Consider the following 22,149-nt stretch of genomic DNA (forward strand, 5'->3'; position numbering starts at 1 on the left):
TATCAGAAATAACTTTTAAGCTGTATATTTATTGATTATGATGCTATTTTGTTTCTCTCATATTTTTTTACCTTTTAAACCAAAGACCGAATTATATTTATTTTTCAAACCTAAAAAATTTCTTTAGAATAATATTTTTCTACGTTGTCTTAATCCTAACATATAATATTGTTTTAAGATCTGTGTTTTCTATATTTTTTTAATATTTAAAAATATCCTTTACTTTTTCATAAAGTTAAAGATAAAAGTACAATTGCGATCTTTCATATCATTTGCCTCTTTGTCACATTGGTTAAGTATTAAACTTAAAAGTTTAAAGAAAAAAAAGTGACTAAACTAGCTAAATGTTAGGATTTTTGGGATTTTGGAAGTATAGATATATGTTACATAGAAGAGCTTCGTATTTTATTTTCTTGATCTATTTTATATAGAGAGAAAATATTGTAACATATTAAATATTTATAACATTGTAATGATTTTTTAAATCTAAACAATAATTAAATATATTTTTATTTTAATATAAAAAATATTTTTAAAATGAAAAGATTTTTGAAAAACTAATTTAAATAAAAAAGATATTAAGTAATTTTCAAATTTGATTATCTTTTTTCAATGCTTAATTTTCTATTTTTTTCATTATTTTTCTTTTTTATCATATCGTTATTCAATTTGACATTCTTGATTTTATTTATTCTTTTATTATACTTGTCTTATTTGTCTAATGTGGATTTCATGATATTAACATTGGACTTTTGAGGATGCTAGAATAATGTTTTTCATCTATTTGCTTTTGTATTGGATATCATACTTTTTCAAGAGATATTGTCTTATTTTGTATTTTGATTTTTTTTTGCATCATTTTCATTTGTAGTGAATTTCTCATTCATAAAATATGAAAAAAAAAATTGTCTTTCAAGTAAACTTTGAATACTTCTAGATTATTTGTATTTCTAACCACACAAAGTTTGTTTTCAAATATGACACTTTATAACCCTTTTATAAGGTTGCAAACGTTTTTTAAAATTAAACAACACTTTTGAGTAATTTGAAGAAAAATATTAGACATTAAAAATTAATTTGATACTGAAATGAGTTTTAATGGTAAGTATTATTATGTCTTCTACAGCAAATTGTTCTTCATTTTTAATTTTTATTTTAAAAATATTTAATTTATTGAGTTCTTCGAGAAATTTTTGACTATGAATTATATAATTTGTATAATCACTATTTACAATTCAATCTATTGTAAATGTATCAGTTGTAACATATTATATTGTAAGAAGTAAAGTCTCTTAGTTGACTTTTACGTCTTCCTTGGTAATTTTGGAGTGATCCTTCCTCCACCACCTCATTTTCTTCCTATACTTCTCCAATTTTTTTTAATTCTAAATTTACCTTTTTTACTTTTGAAAGTCTCACATCGATAAAGATAAGGCCAATTCATAGTTTATAAGTGGGTGCAAACCTTACCCTAAAAGCCGGTTTTGTGGGGTTGAGTTAGGTTTAAAGTCCACTTCTATTGTTCCACCCGCTATCGGACCACCCATTAAAAATGTATAATCCCACGTTCGAGATGTATATACCTCGGCGTGAGGGGGGTGTGTTTGGCGTGAGGGGGGTCTGTTGGAAGTCTCGCATCGATTAGAGATAAGGTCAATTCATAGTTTATAAGTGGGTGCAAACCTCACCCTATAAGCTAGTTTTGTGGGGTTGAGTTAAGCTTAAAGTCCACTTCTAATATAACACAACATTTTCTTCTTCTTTCTTTCTTCTCCCCACATAACTTATTATTTATTTTTCAAATCATCTCAATAATCAACAAGCTGAACTTAATTAAGCTATAAAATAAATATCCTCTTAGTTGAGTTTTCATTGGTTGTATTTGCTAAAGTCTAAATTCCTCCCTCACATGGGCTTCCATGTGATCCCTTAAAATGGGAAACACAACAATGTCGCTACTACCTAGTTTCTTGTAATCACTTACGTTAATATTATTATTATAACAGGTTTTTTATTATACCAATTGTTGCACTACCTGAAAGCTTTTTGTTATAAATGATTGCAACTACACGAGCACTGTTTTAATCTCTGGCTCTGATGATGGCTGATGTTCCATTGTATAGTATCATATGTAATTAAACAATTATGACGATGCAAACAGGAAGTATTTTGTTGAATGCATAGCGGAACGACGCACCACGCATCAACAGAGAGAAGAAAGAAAAAATAAACGGAAATGAAAAATGTTGTGTTAACGAAAGTGAAAATTAAGAAAAAGAGATAAAGTTACAGTGGGCGTGGGGACTTGCTGCTGAAAGTGAAAGTAAGAAAGAATTGAGATTAAGGTTTTAAAAAATAAAAAGTAAAATTACTAAAAGTAAAAAATAAGATAGGTAAATTTGGAATTTAAAAAAAATTAGGAAGGTGGAGGGAGAAGATGAGGGTGGTGGAGGGAACATCACTCGTATTAGCATTTTTTATGGATGATTTTAAAGTCATGATCTTCGTGAGGAAATGAAAATGGGTACCATTGTCATGGGAAAAAGAAAATAGAAGTAGCAAATGTTTCATCTGTCATTACAGAAAACTGTTTTGGTGGTTTCTCATTGTTTTTCATTTTGAGGTGCTTAGATAAAAGCTGCAAAATCAGGGAGAAGATGTACGTCTGCTTCACAACTTAAAGTTATAATCTTATTTTTGTTTGTTTTATTTTGCCGGGCCAAGGGAACCTTTTATGATCTCCTGCATTACTTAATTACCACAAAATCTGTACTACCAGCGTATTCATTCGTACCATTTCACCACTAGTATATTTTTGTAACACATTTTAATTATTCAAATTTATTAAAATTATAAAATTAAAAGGTAATTATCAAATAAGAATTGAAACTCGTTGGAATTTTTAACTAACAAGAAATATTGTATTAAAAATGCTGAAAAGCATTAAAAAATCCTGAATAAATATATGTTGCTAGCATTTTTTTCTTTTAACGAATTTTTTGGTTCGTTTTGTAACATACTAATATTGTGGCTATTTTTTCCTGTTATCTCGTATTTATGACTAAGCCGACTGGATAGTAATGGGCTTGGCAGAAATCAATTTGGACCAATTATTGATTGGATATCTCTTTCTTCACTCCTTTAATTTCAACCTACAAACCCTAAGTTTGAAATTTTCAAATTTATTATCTGACAGTTTCGGTTCCAGATTGTGTAGCACATCAATATTCTTTCTAAGATGCATATGTGCTCAAAGTCTCCAACTTAGATTAAGAGGAAAATAAGGTAAGAAAAGAGAAAGATATTAATTTTCATCGTTTCGTGGGCAGTGAGCATGATTCCTCTACTTATACTTGAGGTGCTAACTCTTCCTACTTGCATGCTTCTAATTCTTAAGGAAAGCAATGATGTAAGCTTCATAGATTAGATTTTTTTTTTAGCAAACCCCATTCATTAGTTTAATTGGTGAATAACGCAATAGTTATATAATAATGAATATAAAATAAATTTTAATACCATTTTAATATTCAGAATTAAACATTATTAGGAGTTCAAGTTAGAAATGTCAATTACATAAAAATGAATAAGATGATGAATAGAAAGTAAAAGTATACATAAACTGACTTTTAATGTTTTGAGATGAAATTAATGTTCTGTTTTTCATATGAACTTGTTCATAACTTATTGATACTAAATCTCTTGATATCTCTTATAAAAAAAATCTCACAAATTTTAAAGTCAATTATTTATCTTAATAATACTTGAAAGAGAACTTATGAGTTAAAATTATATAGAAGTGACTGAGATAATGGACTCATAAATTATTTAAAAAAATTAGACTAAATATTATTGTACCGTAGAGACTGGACGGTCCTGAAGGATAAGGAACGACTAAACAACTTAAAAACGAATAGACACCTAGACTTCGACAGATAAGATCGGATGACTCCATTAGTACCAATTAGGCTCAACTCAATAAATAGTTTTCTCAGCAAAGATTAAGGTAAGTAGTGTTTAAGAGTAATGTGAGCTAAGATTGGGCCAAGATTAAAGTTTCACTAATCTTAACCTCATTTCAAAAATTATAAATAAAGGTCAAAGTAAGAGGTAGACGATCACATTTACTATGTATTTAAGACTATTGCTCTGACCCGTACGAACTATTTGCTAACTTAAGCATAGAAGAACCTTTGGCAGGTACCACTCTGAATGATTAAAGCAAAAACAAAAACAAAATAAAGATTCGACTATCTGAACAGTTTTAAAGAAAAAATTATAAAAATATTTGAAATTAATTGACCTTATACCGGAAATAATTATCATGACTTTTATATGAATTTATTCACAATTTATTATTCATTCATTCATTGATATGGAATCTCTTCATGTCAGTATAACGAATACAAATTATTCTTACTTATATATATTATTGTGATTGTTTTGTCTTATATAGCCATCCCAAAATGTAGGAAATTTCCATGTACGAGTAACTTGTCCTGTTGTCCACAATAATTAAATGAGATTGAATTTTAATTTGTGTGTGAATTTAGAAGTCTTTGATGGTTTGGTGATTAGCAGTGTTGCAGAAATAGTACAAGGGAAAAGTCAAGAAGTGATTACAGCAATTAGAAAAAGATGAAAGAAATGATAATCATGTAATTGGATTAGTTAGAATTTGGAGGATGCCTTGTTTCTGTCTGTCTTTCCTTAGCATATACTCAACACCTAACGTTTATCACTTTTTTTTTTCTTTGCATGGAAGATCATGGAGGTCGTGCCTCTATATTATATTTGAAGAACGAAACCCAGAAACCAAAGCAATTCAAGTTCCTTCTCTCATGCACTTTGGATAAGCTTTTTATTCAGCTATTCATTAACACTAAACAACAATGTCAACTTCTGCTACCTCGTGACAGATATCACCTAGCAGAATTTGAATTAAAATACTACGGCAAGATTATACTATATGCATAGTGCAAATTAGAAATTCTTTTGAATAGTACCATTCATAAAGAGTATTAGATAAAAAGGTAAATTATTAAAAGTCTTGCAGCATAAAATGTATTTAATACTTACCAACTAACATGTATAACCAAAAGAAGTAGTTTAACACACTTTAATGGTTAGTTGGAATTTCTTATAATTATAAATTGTATGAGTAGAATTTATTATTTAATTATGATTTTGTAGTTTTTAATATATTTTAACCAATAAAAAGTACATTAGAAAAAATATTGTATTCCTGGTAATTTAAAAAATATTGTGTTAAAATATTTATGAATTATAAATTTTTCGTTTTTTTCATTTATTATTTTAAGAGGTGCATTTACAGCACATTCCGTTGTTTGATAAAATTATTAATAAATTATTACGAGGTAGGATATTAATGAAAAAGTTGAAGAATTGGATAGTTCTATCTTTAAAATAAATTTCAATAAACTACATATATTAATAAAAAAATGAATTTAAGTTTAATTAATATTCACAAAATTAGTTTATAAAAAAACTATTTTAAGACGGGAAATATTTTCACTTTTATGTGTAAAAAATTAAATATTTATGAATGGTTTAATAATAATTTGACAACATATAATATAATATGGTAGGTTAAAAAAAATATTGAGATAAACTTAATATTATACTAGGAAGTTTAAATCTAACATATTATCACAAAACTAAATTTTGAGGAGAAGAATACCTACTTATTTATATATATATATATATATATATATATATATATATATATATATATATATATATATATATATATTAAGTCATTTTTTCAGTTAGTACATTTAGTAGCAAAGTGTACCAGATTTTAATAGACAAAAACATTTTTATATATTATGTATTCTAAGTTTAAGGTCAAGGGTATTTAAATAATTTTCATTCTCAAAACTAAAAAAAATAATATAAGAAACCCTGTAATCCTTACTCAGCCTTCTCTCATATCTCATTCCTCTCAATCTTTTTTCTTTCATCTCTCTCACCTTAACATTCTCTCTGTTGTCCCTATAATAACCTTAACTGAAAAAGTCAGAAACACTCACTTAATCCTAATTCACCTATCCAATTTGTTTCTCTTTTATCTCCATTCTCTTTGTCACCCACGCATAGTAACCCGCGACATCGCAATTTATTGTTATGTTCGTTCATTTGTTTTTCACTTTAATAACAAAATAATTGACGATGTTGATGCTGATTTTTGATTGGAGGGTTGCGTTATATTTTTTTAATAGATGTGAAATTTTTAAAATATATTTTTTAAAAAATTGGGCATATCATGCATGTAATATGTTTTAAGAATATTGAAGAGTTTTATAATTTGGTTTTCTTTTACCCTTTATCTGTTTTTGTTTGGTAATCTTTTTATTCATGGATGGATGTATATAAGTTGTGTTTATATGCTTAGCTAAACAATTATAATCAATATAAACGTGATTTAACAATTTATATACAGTATCATTTTTGTATATCTATCTTTTTGTTGTTTAAATGCGTAATAAAAAGAAGCTTATTATATGTTGTATGAATTCTTGATGATATAATATTTTTCTTTACAATATAACTTATAATTGTCAATTAATAGAGCATAATTTTATTGGGTTATTTATTTTTTTCCTAATCTTTTATGAAAAAATATGTTTAATTTCTAAATTAAATTATAAAGCATTTTATTCATACATTTTATAAAAGTTACATAAAACATAATGATCAACTACATATAAAAGTTATATTTTAATTCATTAACAAACTATATATATGAAAATTATATTTTCATTTATTATAGAACTTTGTTTGTTATATGAAAATCCATTTACATCTCATTTGTTTGAAAGAATATTTTATATTAATTTTCATAAAGTATAAGATAAAATACTCTATAATTTAACTTAAAACAAAATACAACTATTTATAGTAATTTAGAAACAAAAATATATTTAACTCTTTTTATTTTAATGTTGGATTTGTATTTTTAAACTTATAATGAATCATATTGTTTTTAGAAAATGCTTTTCTTGATCAAAGTGAAGTTTTGACATTGACATAGCTTAGGTTGGGAAGGTTTGCATACTCCATGAATTTAATTTTGAATAATTGTTTTAAAAAATATTATTATTTTCAAATTTAACTGTTTTAAATAAAGAAAGATGAAACTTTATAGATGCGTTAATGATAAATTAAAGGTTGAAATTGGAATTAATTTAATATATAATATCACAACTTTAAACAATTCACATTCTAACAGTGATAGTGCATGCATTTTGTTTTCTAAATTTATTTATTTGTGTATAATTGAGAAATAATAATTAATATCATTTGAAATTTTAAAACAGTATACGAAACAATAACACATTTTTCCTAATAGAAAATGGACTGACCCATGTGAGGGTTGCTCTTCCGTAGAAGACACGACCTAAAATAAACATTTTATTTAAAGTAAACGCCATCTATGGTAAACCAGGATTTCAAATTTTGGGAAGAAATTGATCAAGTTGGAACACAAAACAAGTTAACTTATGATTCTGACTGTAAATTAATAAGACAGCCATGAACACAAGAGTGTGGAGCAGAGCACACGTGGCACGTGCCAGACCCACAACTCACGATTGACCGGGTCATTCATCAAAGGCCCAAACCAAAACACAGGTCTTAGGTTTTAAGTCCAAGAATTAGGCATGTTGCATGCGTTTAATCACACGCGCCATTTCTTCAACTTATTGACTTAATATGATTACAATATTCTTTCCTTCTCCATCTACTCTCTACCGCTTGTGATAAATACCGCAACCACGCCATCACTTCCTTCAAACTTCCACCTCATACAAAACAATTCCAACATACTTTTCTTCTCTTTTCTCCATTCGTTCTTCTTAAAACTCTCTGCTTTTTTTTCTCTCCTTTCATTCCCAACTTCACTTCTCTTACATACTCTGATATGAAGCTCACAGCCTCGCTCCTACTATTCACTTTTGCTTTGGTGTTAACCACCACCACTGCATCAGATCCTGATCCTCTTCAAGACCTCTGTGTCGCTGATCTTGCCTCAGGTACTCTTTTTCTATCAAAGATGCCAACTTTCATGCACACCTTCACTTTCCACTCAATAATTATATTTCATCCTTTTTTCTTAATCAATTCATTCTCCCAGACCTATCAACTCCTTTGGTTTTGCTTTTTGATCAAAAGTTCCTCACTTGATTAACTTTTCCCTTCCCCTCACCCGTTTCTACAATTCAACATTAAAATAAACTTCTCACCAACTCCCAGTAATCATTTTGCATTTCTGTAGCATGATTGGTGCACTGAACTTTTGATTCGTGTATAATTTGATAGTGAGTTTTTTCTATTTTGTATAATAGACAGACAGAATTTGACTACACGAGAATTGTGATCTGCATAACATTTTTTTGTGTGTGTGTGTGCAATTCTGATTGTTACAGCTGTTAAAGTGAATGGATTCACCTGCAAAGATGCTGCGAAGGTAAATGCGACTGATTTCTTCTCAAACATATTAGCGAAAGCAGGTGCGACAAACAACACCTATGGGTCCTTGGTGACTGCAGCCAATGTTCAGAAAATCCCAGGACTGAACACCCTTGGTGTATCTATGTCACGAATTGACTATGCTCCAGGTGGGATCAACCCTCCTCACACGCACCCACGTGCCACCGAGATTGTGTTTGTGATGGAAGGAACACTCGATGTGGGATTCATAACCACAGCCAATGTGCTCATATCAAAGACCATCACCAAGGGTGAGACTTTTGTGTTCCCAAAAGGCTTAGTTCATTTCCAAAAGAACAATGCGAAGGAACCTGCTTCGGTCATTGCAGCCTTCAACAGTCAATTGCCTGGCACACAGTCCATTGCTCTCACCCTCTTTACAGCCACACCACCTGTTCCAGACAATGTCTTGACCAAGGCCTTCCAGATTGGTACCAAGGAGGTTGAGAAAATCAAGACCAGGCTTGCACCTAAGAAATAATTTATGTTTGAATCTGCTTCTGTTATCTCTGCCATTGCTCTTTCACGCTTCTTCTGTCTTCTCCTTGTTGCTTTACGATTCATGTTTGTTGGAAAATCATAAAGGATTTAGAATGTGAGTGAATGGGGTATATTCATTTCTTTGATAATTGCAATTTGAAATATCCACGCACGCTTCTTATTTTCTTAATAAAATCTTTCATTAGTGGTAATGTTTCTGCTGTTGACTTCGTAATAGTTATGTTATGAATATGTGCTCCACAACCTTGCCTACTGTTCTCCCGTGAAAGTGTGAAATCTGAATTTATTCATATTTTCCTCTCACTTCATTTCTTCACTACGAACCAAAGTAAAAGTAAAAGAATAAAATATGAAAGGGACAAAAACTTAATAAAAAGTAAACAGATTAAACTAATAAGTTCAAATGTGTTTTTTTATGTAAGACAAAATTGAAATTTTGTTCATAAACTTGATATAATTTTCTTATTAAACTTATAAAATTTATGGATATTATATTATTCTAGTAATTCAATTGTGTTAAACTTTTCACATTAAAAATATTAATTTATTTTTAAAGTTTAAAAATGAAACTATATCAAATTTTGGAACTAAATTTTAATTTTAAGTAAAAAATTAAAAACTAAAAATATATTTAAACCAAACTAATAATAAAAAGGAAAATAATATATATATATATATATATATATATATATATATATATATATATATATATTCCATTGTTTTCATTTATTTGCCTTATAATTAACCTATATAATTTGAAATCACATAGACTTCTTGTTCTTACCAATTTTTTTATACTAGTACTGCAATAATTTTATACTACAACACTTAATGACACATTCATTCTTTCTTCAAACCTTTTTGTCTTTATTATGTAAAAAATTGTGCAAGCATAAGCGATGTCATTTTAGTACAGATACTGTTAATTTAAGTTACTATAGTGTCACCAATCCAAATGCGATATTCAAATTGATGAGTGTCTTTTTTTTTTTTGGAAAATAAAATGTGATATACTGTTAAAGAACCGTTACATAATATGTTTGAAAAAACAACAAAAGCTGGTCACTAAGTATGGGAGAAGTTTAATTATATAGTTTAACAAGGTCATCGACATACATCTGGAAGGTGCAAATTACAAAATCAATTAACTAATGTTGCACTATCAACCCATATTCATTTCGCAGATTACCTCGTGCAACCAATTTAACCTATCTCCAAATATAATATCAAATTTCTGAAAAAATGGTCTTGTTGCTCAAGAGCCATATTCTAGTGTAAGGACCACTCTTAATATTTTTGATAACAAAAAGATGCAACTTTTAATAATATACGAAAAATTTTGAATCTCTAAAATGAAACTCAGTTTAGTATTTTTACCTGCTATCTTCGGATTTGGTAAATGACCAAACTCGTATTTAATTTGAATTCAAAATTTAAAGTCCACGAAACAAGTAACTTGTTATTTATTAATTTGGTCAATCTATTAATAAAACATTTAATAAAACTTATCAATTCTATAACTGGATATTTTCTATAAAATGCTCAATATATAAATATTGATAATTTTAATCTATATATATAATGATAACTTTTGAAACAAATGACACAAATTCAACGGATAATAAAAAGATTTTATTATTGCATGAACTTGATGGGACCTTACAGTGATTTGTGTTTCAATTAATAATAAGACTATATGAAATGAAATAAATAAATAATAAAACTGAAAAAGGAAACTTATTTTTTCACCATAACATTTCCTCCTAACTCTTAAAATAAGAACTTCTTTTGTTCTCGTAAATATGAATAAGCTGAGTGGGATTCAAACTCAAATATCTGAATAATTTGGAATAAATTCTCTTAATGATGCGGAATGTTCCTGGTTAGCTTTTATTTATGTTTCATTCTGTTGAGAATGAGGCATAATTGCTGTAATGAGAGCACTTGAGGAGAGAGCGTGAATCGTTAGTTATACATATCTACATTATCACCTTACAAGAAGGTAGGTACATAAAAACAAGAGTTAAATATTGAACAAGGAATGCAAATTTCTTGCACCCTTCACTTTCGGATGTACAAAAAATATGGTTTGATTTAATTATTTCCAAAATTTTAAGTGTTGGATTTATGAGCTGCGGCAAGTTCAACAGATAAGATGAAAGATGAATTGCCTGCTTCCCTTATATAACGTACTTCTCCATTCATCAGCTTTAGCAGCTTTCTGCTAATCAGCATGCTGATACCTTCCTCAGATTCATCACCATCACGTCCAAACATTTGGTTCAGCAGTGTTTCTGGAACCCCAAAACCATCATGTGTTATGCTGCAAAAAATAACAAAACCAAACACAGGGATTAACAAATTACATATCTATATAATCTCAATATAGCATAACAAGTTTATTTTCCTTGAGAAGTCCTGTTACATGAATCCAATTCAGGGTGAGCGTGACCTGAGTTGGACCTGTATGAACATAGAAGTGTAGGGATAATCTAAGTGTGAGTCTAAGTTTCATATTTGAAAATAAACATAGAGTGTTGAGAATAATCTAAATATGAGTTTAAGTTTCATGTCGGATAGAAATGACAAAGTTAAATATCATATAAAAAAAATCCATAAACTTAATGTGTTGAGATTTTGGATTAAAAGTGGTGTTAATCTTTTATGTGAGTTGGACTCAAGTCACTATAATCTCTTCCTAATAATTACCTTAAAAAAACAAAACAAAACCATAAGTGGTTAATTACCTGAGCTCCAAATTAGCAAGATGAACTAGTTTCCCTAACTGCTGTTTTGTTAATGAGGCTGCCACAACAACCTGACCTCCAGTTGGTGTGAAATTGATGGAAACCAATAAAAAGTCGGCTAAGACCTGCTGGAGCCTGAGACCATCACCGTATAAGGTTTCTGTTGTGATCTGCTCTTCAACATCATTGACCACTCGGACACCTTTTGCATTACCTTTTGTCATGGCTTGACTTAAGGAGGCAACTAACACTTCATGCAGAGTAAATTCAAGCATCTCCAAATCCAGATACCTGTTGAAGAAGCAGGAAACAAATGAGCATAAAATAAACTGAGTCAAAATTATGCAGGACAGAAGGGATGACTAGTAAGACTGAAGTCTATGCTTCTACTGTAAAAGCACAATATTTAGCAATATCATACCCATCAATGATGCTGTCAAGATCTGAGTCATCCAGGACTTTGCTAAGTTGGCGTTGACACCGAGTACCCGTTTGCAGAAATTGTATTTGTTCAGGTCCCAACTGAGTACCTTCTAACAATTTCCGGGTGAAAACAATCCCGTATAAAGGACTCCGAATTTGCCTTTTCAAATAAGTTAAAGCTTTCAGTCTTTTGGATGCAGTTTGTTCAGATAGGTGCTGAATGTGTAATGCTTGTTGCAGCTCTGGACTAGCTAGTTGCAAGAAGCAGAAGACTCCAGTAACTACACCCTCTGCATCCAACTTCTTACTCACAGAAAGCAGACATTCTACGTGTTTCCCATCACGAGTAATGAAACTAAAAGGAATCTTCTCCGTTTCCAAACCAGCCATGGCTTTGTTAAGTACAATGCTGAAGTTAACAACAGCTTCCTGATTCCTTAGACGACAACAAGCTATATGTGTACCAAAAACCTCCCCTAAAAGCATTTTATCCATCACCTCCTCTCGCTTCCATCCAGTTAACTTTGTCATAGCTGAATTCCATTCAGAACACCACCCAAATTCATCTGTGCCAAATATTGGAGGGATCAATGGGTTTGGGTTCTGCACAATTGCCTTGTAGTCGCCTTCAATTCGGGTGAATTTGTCCATCACTGTCTTCTGAGCAGTTATATCTTGGGCCACAAAACAAACCCCCACAACATTATCTTGAAGATCCCTGCTTGCACAAGCATTGACCACCAAGCTGATAGGACCAGAATCAATCTTCAAATCGTGTGTTTTGATCTCAAATTGCACACTTTTCTCTTCCTCACCTGATCACGTTGTAACATGTTAAATTATAGGAAGTTCAGATCAAAATTAAGTTTAACTTCGTAGCCAAGACTAATTAATAATTCTTCCATAATGCAATATTCATGAATGACTTTAGGGAACATGGCAACCTAACATGTAAATACTCACTCTTTCAAAATGCTAAGACCTAAAACAAATAGGAGAACTTGTATGATAATAAGACGAGAAAAGAAAAAGACATACCCTGCAGTGCCATGTCCAACATATTCTTGACTCTATCTACTGAAAAATCTTCAACAAGAGTGAGTAAATGCTTCCCAATAGCTTGTTCAACTGGAAGTCATGTCAACTCAGCAATTTTTGTATTCCACCCGTTGACCATTCCATTGACATCAACAGCCAAAATTGGTACTGTTGCTGTTTCAATTAACCTTACCATCTCACTAGTCACTGCTTCCAGTTCTTGCATCCCTTCAATTTTCAAATCGTCTAATCTTGTATTGATAGCATATGTGCTTATCTCCATACTCTCGTTGTCTTTGAATGCATTTCTCAGTATTAGTTGCAATGAATGAATGACGTCCATTTCATAATCCTTCCAGGGCAAACTCCTTGTCTTCACAACTTCAAGGAAAGCCTTGAATGAAGATCTTGGATGCATCCTGCTACCATCATCCCTTTCACCAGGCTCATGCTTTGCACCACCCCATCGAATTTCTGCGGCTGTGTGAGATCGGAACCAGAAAACTATATCTTTGGAAGATATTCTGACAGCTGCCATTCCACAAGTTATATCACCAAGAGTAGCAGTCCCTGGGAAGCCTGCATCAGACAAGCTATCTGTACTCAAACCTGTGGAATCCCTGTGACATTCAGAGAGCCACAAAGCTATCTCTCTTACCTGGGATTCACTTGGTGTTACCCCTAATCTCCATACCTTGTTTTTATACAACAGTGCTGCACCATCGCACTTAACAAGGTCCATAATGTTAGGACTCTGTGATACAATACCTAGGGGTGCATCTCGCATCAGCATATCACACAAGAGTGTTTGAGTCCTCAGGATATTCTTCTCAATAATCTGATACTCTATCTCAAGTTCTTTGTTCACATGGATGGCAAATACCTGAGCCAGGAATTCGCAAGCATACCTGAGAGGGAAAGGAACAAACCTGGGAGTGGAGTGATGGCAAACTACTAAACCCCATAATCTCTTTCTCTTCTGTGGCTGAACAGCATCAGAACTATCCCCATCTTCATCATTGTCATTGACCACAACGGCCATAACCAAGGAAGCACTAGAATTCATATTTTGCATGTATTGCAAGTGACAACTGTGAGCAGCCCTCAAGGTTGATCCACACAGAGTTAATTCAAATGGAATTTTTTTGTCTTGAAGCACCTTCACATGCTTTGCACGACAATCAACTATCATACGCACCTTGTTCTTCATAAACAAAAAACGTGTAGCCTGAGGAATATCAGTTGCTGGGTAGTGCAATCCCAGATACGGCTCTAGGTCTGGCCTTTTCACTTCAGCAATCACTTCCCCGTGATCATCCTCATGAAATTTATAAGCCATCACTCTATCATAACCTGTTAGTTCAAAAACCTCTCGAACCATTGTGTCACACAGAGTGTCCATGTTCCCACTAGGCAACGATTGCAATCTAGTTATTGCTTTTGCTGCAAATTTATAGGACTGCAGGGCACCTGCTGCAGTCATGGGAACTTCATGAGGCTTGACTGGCTCAAAATCAATGATCACACTGCCGGTAACACGATGGATAATTGCATAAAAGGGCTTCCCAGAGGACTTGCAATGAACTAGAATGGGGTTAAGAAGTGAAACCTCCCCAAATCCCAGTGCCTTCTGAATAGAAGTAGAACTCGGGGAAGTGAAAATAGTTCTGATGTCAGTGCCAATTCCCAGAGCAGGGTGGTCACCAACACTGGGGACAGCATGGCTAACCATGGTGAGCATTTCAGGTGCATTCTCACTGTAAGCAATGACCCTAAATGTTTTCTCATCTAACGCTAGCAAGCACCCAAATGGTTGGATAAGCTTGCTTTTCTGTAACTGATGGAGGTAAGCAGTTGTTACTTCATCAGACCTCGGTTGATGATCACCACTGGCAGTGCCTGTGCCAGGGGACAATCTCACTGAATTGGAGTAGTTAAAAGAACTACCGGATTCCTCGAAAGTTGCACGCAGTTTTGCGTCTAAAGTTGTCTGAGCAAGAACCCTAGCACTGCGTCTTGATGATCTTGATCTGCCAGAATTATTGCTGGACGATTGACTAGGCCTTGAGGAGGACATTGTCACTTCAACTGCACTTGAAATAAACCACAAGCACAGAATCACTAAGTTAATATCTCGCAAGGAAGAATGGAATCTGCTTGATTGCTCTAAAAGAGATGCAAAGCTACTATGGACCTTGTCAAATGACATCATCCTTACTCACTATCACAATTCAAGAAGAGAAAGTGAATATTTCGAAACTAAAACATTGACAAACTTTGAAAGGCATATCATATTGCTTAACTACTATATATCCAAAGTTCAAATAATAACAGTATTATTTGTTTTTATCCTTAGCACTCTTCCGCTGCTATCTGATGCTCACGGTAAGAGGCCATAAATTCTCCAAAGAATTTCACTGGTATAAACTCAACTAAACACACTCCACTCAGCAAAACATAACTTTATTTCATTTTTAGCAAATTTCTGTTTATTTTTTTCCACTTTAATTTGCAGGAACAGTGAATGGTACGGTATCTTAATTGACCCGGAAACGACAGAAGAAACATCTAGAGTACGGTAAAGAAGAATTTTCCTTTCCAGGAAGGAGTACATACACCAGAAACGTTAAAAAAAAAGGAAGAAGCAAATTTAGGAGAATAAGGAATAATAACCAACGTATCCAGAAGAAGCAACAATCATGAACTGAATAGAAAGAAAATGCAGAAGAAGAAACCCACCTTGCAAGGAAAAATCTGATTCCAACCAATGAGCAGAGAGAAGGTCTGAATAGAAGCAGAAAGCAACTAGGGAATATAAATCCCCGATAGCTACTTACTGTTTAGCTGCATCTGTAGATGAACAAGAAGAAGAAGAAGAAAATCTTAACCACCGACCTTTGGGACACAAGTGGAAAGTGGGAACCCCTCCAAGCTCACAGAACTCGGCAGTTAGAACTGAGACACAGTAGATAATGCCATGCCATAGTAAAAATAACAATTTAAGACTACTCTCTCTCTTTCTCTCTCTCTCTCTCTCTCTCTCTCTTTCTGGTGCTTATATATTTAATATTATCATGCAATCATATAGTTTATTATAATATTACTGCTATAAAATAAAATAATGGATTGGTTTCTAAGTAAGGGACGGGTGATGATGATTGCATCTATAAATAGAAATAAGCAACTTTTGCTGCTCTTATCACGATCTGCTTAATCACCTACAACTCTGACTTTCCTTTTTGTTTGATTGTTGGATACAAATTTATGAGAAGAAATACCCAAAAACCTTATTTTGTTTGTATAACTAATTAAGCAAGCTTCCTTCTAATAAAGGTTAATTACGCTACTAGATGGAAACTATTTTCTGGGTCACTCATTTTTTTCATTGGATAGCGTAGCAACCCCATCCATAGAGGAGGAAACATACATAGCGAATAGCAACAAGAAAAAGAGTTATGGGTGTCACGTGCAGCTCCCGAAGCTTATGCCTTTGAACAACTTTTAACTACAAAAAAGGTAAGAATACCACAAGCAGCCACATTTCCACTGCATCTGCTAACTCAGACCAACGATAATCAAATGATGAAAAGTACAGGCACGTGTAAGTTATTTACAACACTTTTATACCTGTTAAGGTTTGATTCTTTTTTACTTAATTGTTATTATTATGACGGCTGAGAAATGAAAGCGTACGTGTACCTTTGGGAACTAAGTCAACATAATAATAACAAGATACTATTTTAATTTTATTAAATGAATATTACTTTATAAGACAAAATTTGTATACATTCTCTAGAACTGATCATGCTTGAAACACACCTAATTTTAATAATAAACTTTTAATAATATATATATATAATCAAATTAGGTTTATTAGAGGATTAACAAGAATTGATCTGTATTTTAGTGATATGATATGCTGAAATTAAGGATGGTAAATTGACAGAAGCATCTGTGTAGTGGAGGTTTGGCCTTATCAGTAAAGTGGATCTTTATTGGAAGATGGTTGATTCAATGATAGCGTAATGTGCACGTAGGGTTGCTGTCATGAGGTGGTACTTGCGATTTCCAAGCTACAGCGTTGGAAGTTAGAAAGGTTTCTAATCAACTACACACAACACGACCAATGGCTTTTCATTTGAACCCATCATGGATAAACTACAGTTTTTATTATGTCTATATTTAAAAGTAGGTCAATTGATATTTTATTTGTTACTTTTTTATAATATTCAAACTTATATCATTTTAAGATACTTTCATTAAAAAAAAGTTTATGATATATAATTTTAAAAATAATCCTTAAGAAAATTAGTTTAGTTCTTTAATAAAACTTTAAAATTGTAACCTAGTTTTTTTTTTAAAAGAAACATCTGTTTGATAGCATACAAACATCTATTTAAAATTGTAACCTATTTAATTAGTTCTCTTTGCTTGCTATTCCCTACTCCACCATGGTCCTCACCCTACCCACATGCAAACTCAACATCTGCTTTATTGATTTATTAGTTCGTCTTCCAAATCATCCACTAATTCTTGAGTTTTCCCCACACCCCTCCAAGAGTTTATTTTCTCAGAAGCCCACAACTGCATAATTAAGTGCAGTGCTGAGGAGATGAGTTATTGATGGTAGAGCCGTTGTTATATCTACTATGGTTGAAGCTTTAAAGCTCTTATTGTTCTAAGCTTCCTATATATGTTAATTACATAGCAACGTCGACATAAATGTTGGTGCCATTGACATTAATATATGACACATTGTTGGTTGCATCAACATTGTGAGGTCGGGAAAAACATCAATGCTAACAATAATTAGCTTCATTACAAATAGTATTTGCTGTTAAAATAAAATATTAAGTAAACAATTATTTGAACTAGTTGCTATAGTAGGTTAATCACGTTTATCAATTACAACTAGTTTTGGTGGTGCAGTATGTTATGTGGCTTATAATTTGAATCGAAAGAACATTATTCATATTCAGACCACCTTGTTCCGGTATCAATTTGGTTTCCATCACTAGATTATTTAAGGAAAAGGTAAATAGCACAAAAACATTTCGCAGAAACAAACCAAACAGATAATCAAGTTAATTGCTCTTGCTGTTGACGGTAGTGTGACCATTCACCACTACAGTTATCTTCTCTTTGATAACAATGGTATTTGATTCAGAACATTTTGCCTCCCAGAATTCCAGATATTCTTTTTCTTTTCCAAAAAACATGTTCCTTTAACGAGGTGATGTGCTGAGCTCGGTTAATCCGTTTCCAGAATTGTGTTCCAGCCTTGCGACCATTTATTGGAATAACACGCTTTTGCTTTTGGGATTCCTCTGTTTGTAACCAAAAGCAAAAGCTTTAGGGATAAAAGAATCTCATAAGTAGAAATTCTCTATTGTTTGGATAAGGATACCATATTTCTTATCTATTAGTCAAAACCTGCAAGTTTGCCTGAGAATCAGAACTATGTGATATTACAGCATAACTGGTTTTCTTTGGCAGATGAACTCAACTTATGATAACATTTAACCTTACTTAGTACGAGAATATTTAAGCAAACTAACATTTCCCATTCAAAAATAGATTGTGCCAGAACTAAATTAACCAGATACCCCACAATAATCATGCAACATGAAACTATGCATGCATAATAGAGTAATCGTATGACACGGGATGTTGATATTTTTATTTTACCATTTGTTACAAAATTAGCAAATCATCAATCACAAGTCATTTTTTTCAGGTAAGACACCTTGTAGGCAGTTCACAACCTTTCTTTGTCCTTGTCAAATATTGTAAAGCATCAATTTCTCCTTCATCCATTGCACAACTGATTCTTTAAGAAAATAAAAATCTGAACAATAAAAGCTAGACAAACAAATTTCAATAAGAGCGCAGTAGTGAGGCGAACATCCATCTCTCCTTCCCCAAATAAATAAATAACGAGTACATTACAGGGCATCAGCCTCTGAATTAGTGATGAGAATGAAATAGATGCCAGAAAAAATAGTGATTAAATGCCACCAACAAACACTAGAAAGAGAGATCAACAAAGAAAACTACCTTTTTCTTCTTCTTTATCTTGGTTTTCTTGTTTTCTATCTCATGTAGAATGTTAAAAACTAAAATATAAGTCATATAAGGAATTTAGCCTTGCTATGGGTCAAAGATACAAGTCTCAGCCAAGACGAAGGTGTACCAACATGATTTCCACTACCAAGTTTGGGACCATAAGTAGACCTAGATCACACATCTAACACTAACTCAACAGCTGGACCAGAGCAAAATGTGTACCTCGAACTCAGGTTTCGTACAGAAGCCACTGGATCAAAACCACAACGCATTACCAACCCTCACTTTCAATTTCTTTAGTCAATATGGAAACAGCACGGTGCTACACAAACAAAACCACAAAAAGTAGGGTTTCCCTCCTGCATCATGAAAAATCCCATAGAGATTGCTATAACTTTGCTTTTGGCTGGGAATAAATTGAAGCAAAGAATTTTTCTGGCAAGAACGAAATTTTCTTGAGATGAAGTAACAAAATAAAATATTAAATATGATATGGAGATGTTGAAAAAACCTTCGTAACATTGAAAGTAATTTGAAACAACAATATAAATGTTAATTGAACCCATTAATTAGAAATGTTCTGAACTCCCTTGAAATTGGACTTTAAGCATCCAAATGAAAAGAAGAGAGCATAAAATTGTCGAATGTAGAAAAGATCTTGAAGAGAAAGATTGAAATGCATACTGATTATGCATATTGCTTATCATGGAAATCAACCGATGCCAGCAGCCTAGCAAGAATAAGTGACAAACATATGAAGCCTATTAAAATACTTCATCATCGACAAACATATGCAGACCAATCTATTATCTTACAAAATTTTCCCGACTTCAAATACAAAATGACTTTTAAATTTGTTCTCTGAAATTTTCCAGATATATGCAGACTCAAGAATGGGAACCATTGTCATTTCCAAATCTCATCAAATACATATGAGGACATGAGTTATAAAAAAATCAGAACAAACTGATTTTCAAAACAATTTATCTCAGGTTGCAATGCCAAAAAAATTCCATAAATTGCAACCACTCAAGACCTCTAACAAGCTGAACCAAAAATTTGCACGCACGAGAAAACCAATCAAAAAGTGCTGACGGCTAGAAAGAGATTATGCAAATAACAGCCTTCAAAAAATTTCAGTATTCATATGTACACCACTTCTCCAAATTGGGACAAGTAGAAACCCCCAGAATATCAAAGAATCCAAATTTCACCACCCTCTCCAACAGCAGCACTTGATCAAGCAACCATCCATTCTCCAATCCATATTAACCCGTTCCAACTCTTGAATCCATAAGCATTGAATTGCAGCAAGTTTCCTGTCTATAAGTTCTTACACCACATTTCTCTAAAAACAAAAATGCAAATGAGGGTCTGACATTACACAGTTCCAGCCTCTCAAGTAACATCTCTACCACTTTTATTGATAATCCAATTACCTCCCTTACGAGCCATCATAATGTCACAATTTCATCATTTTACTTACACCACTTCATATTGAGCAGATTATCCTAAAACCCAATCGAACGCAAGGAATCTAAAATAGTAACTAATCCAAATGAGGGTTGCATTCTTTGGAATAGAAATCATTCTTATCCATCAAAGTTCTCAACATGGCCTGAGTGAAATTAGGGTCATTGGGATCACTCGTGGGAGACTCATTAGGTGATTCCAACACTTTGGGCCGCGAAAAACAAAACCCACACCCATTCCCTCTCCTTCTTCCTCCACTATCACCGTCGACGACAATCACCTTACCTTCTTCGTTCCCCTGACGCGATTTCGCAAGAAGACTCTTTCTGCTTCTGACTCTGCGTATTTGCTTCTTCGCTTTCGCGAATTGACGCACAACCACCTTCCCAAAATCACTAACCCTTCGTCTTCTGCGAAGTTGACTCTTCCCCATTTCGGAATCGTCGTCACTGCCTCCTTCGTAACCGCGACGATCGGCGTCCGAGAACGAAACCCCCTCCTCCTCGGAACAACCAGACATCAATTCCAACCGCGCTTGTTTCTGGGCGAATTAGGTCACGCAAATTAGGACTCTCAACTATCATCAAAGTTGAATTTGGGTAATAATAATATTGAATAATGAACAGTTAAGAGGAGAGAGAAATATGGTGCGAAATTGGGCAAAACAAACGAATGAATGCCTAATAGTAAGAAAGAAAAAAGTGGAAACTGGTTCATTTGATTTGGATTTTAATTTCAACCTTATGTGTATGCATATATACTATGTATGATGTTTGTCCTAAGCTGCCTCATTTGATTTGAGTGAGCGAACTCCTTCCTTAATCTTTACGACTCGAAGTCCTTGATCTTGATCTTGTAATCCAGAACAGAGTCCACGTGGGCGATGTTAGGTTTAGGTAATCCCAACAGTAGCAGCTTTGTCTTTGAGTTTAGTATCTTTGGCTTCATTTTTATAATGATACTCTGTTCTGTCTGTATCACATAATTGATTTTGGGACCAAATAACCCTTTTTTTCTCAACAGATTATCATCCACACAACACAGCCACCATCATCATACAACAAAATTGAAAAAAGCTGACCATCTTGCTTTTTCATATAATTATGACAAATCAATCAAAATGAAGTTGTGAAGTAAAATCTGTGGTGGCCATCTAACAAAGGGACGGCTTTATCCAGGGTTGTGTTCAAATCTTTTGAAACTCGTGAAAAATAAATTATATTTCAGTTATATTCTAACGTAATTTATTAACTTTCATTTTGTTTTTTATTTTATTGTAAAGAATTTAATTAAGTTTTTAAAATAGGCCTAGTTTATCATGCTTAGTCTTGAATCAATTTCAAATTAAATCTTTAATGTTAAGTTTTAAAAGTTTATTTTAATGACTGTAAAA

General features: G+C 32.5%; 3 protein-coding genes across 3 annotated transcripts; 1 reads left to right on the forward strand and 2 right to left on the reverse strand.

Annotated features, from left to right (window-relative positions):
- The first annotated feature begins 7,768 nt into the window (after window positions 1–7,768).
- Window positions 7,769–9,197, forward strand: LOC108327858 (rhicadhesin receptor). Its single transcript, XM_017561581.2, has 2 exons — window positions 7,769–8,051; window positions 8,445–9,197. Exons 1-2 carry the CDS (start codon window positions 7,940–7,942, stop codon window positions 8,987–8,989), a joined length of 657 nt encoding a protein of 218 aa, XP_017417070.1. The 5' UTR covers window positions 7,769–7,939; the 3' UTR covers window positions 8,990–9,197.
- Window positions 9,198–10,873: 1,676 nt separating this feature from the next.
- On the reverse strand, window positions 10,874–16,248 carry LOC108329605 (phytochrome A-2). Its single transcript, XM_052873687.1, is given in 5 exon segments — window positions 10,874–11,332; window positions 11,757–12,047; window positions 12,178–12,994; window positions 13,218–15,310; window positions 15,957–16,248. Coding segments are annotated over 4 exon segments (3,396 nt in total). The 5' UTR covers window positions 15,295–15,310; window positions 15,957–16,248; the 3' UTR covers window positions 10,874–11,121.
- Window positions 16,249–20,166: 3,918 nt separating this feature from the next.
- On the reverse strand, window positions 20,167–21,699 carry LOC108327619 (uncharacterized). Its single transcript, XM_052873688.1, has 2 exons — window positions 21,497–21,699; window positions 20,167–21,297 (listed from the first exon to the last, which is right to left on the reverse strand). Exons 1-2 carry the CDS (start codon window positions 21,509–21,511, stop codon window positions 20,833–20,835), a joined length of 480 nt encoding a protein of 159 aa, XP_052729648.1. The 5' UTR covers window positions 21,512–21,699; the 3' UTR covers window positions 20,167–20,832.
- Between the last annotated feature and the right edge of the window lie 450 nt (window positions 21,700–22,149).

Source organism: Vigna angularis, chromosome 2, assembly GCF_016808095.1.
Source record: "Vigna angularis cultivar LongXiaoDou No.4 chromosome 2, ASM1680809v1, whole genome shotgun sequence".
Classification (NCBI taxonomy): domain Eukaryota; kingdom Viridiplantae; phylum Streptophyta; class Magnoliopsida; order Fabales; family Fabaceae; genus Vigna; species Vigna angularis.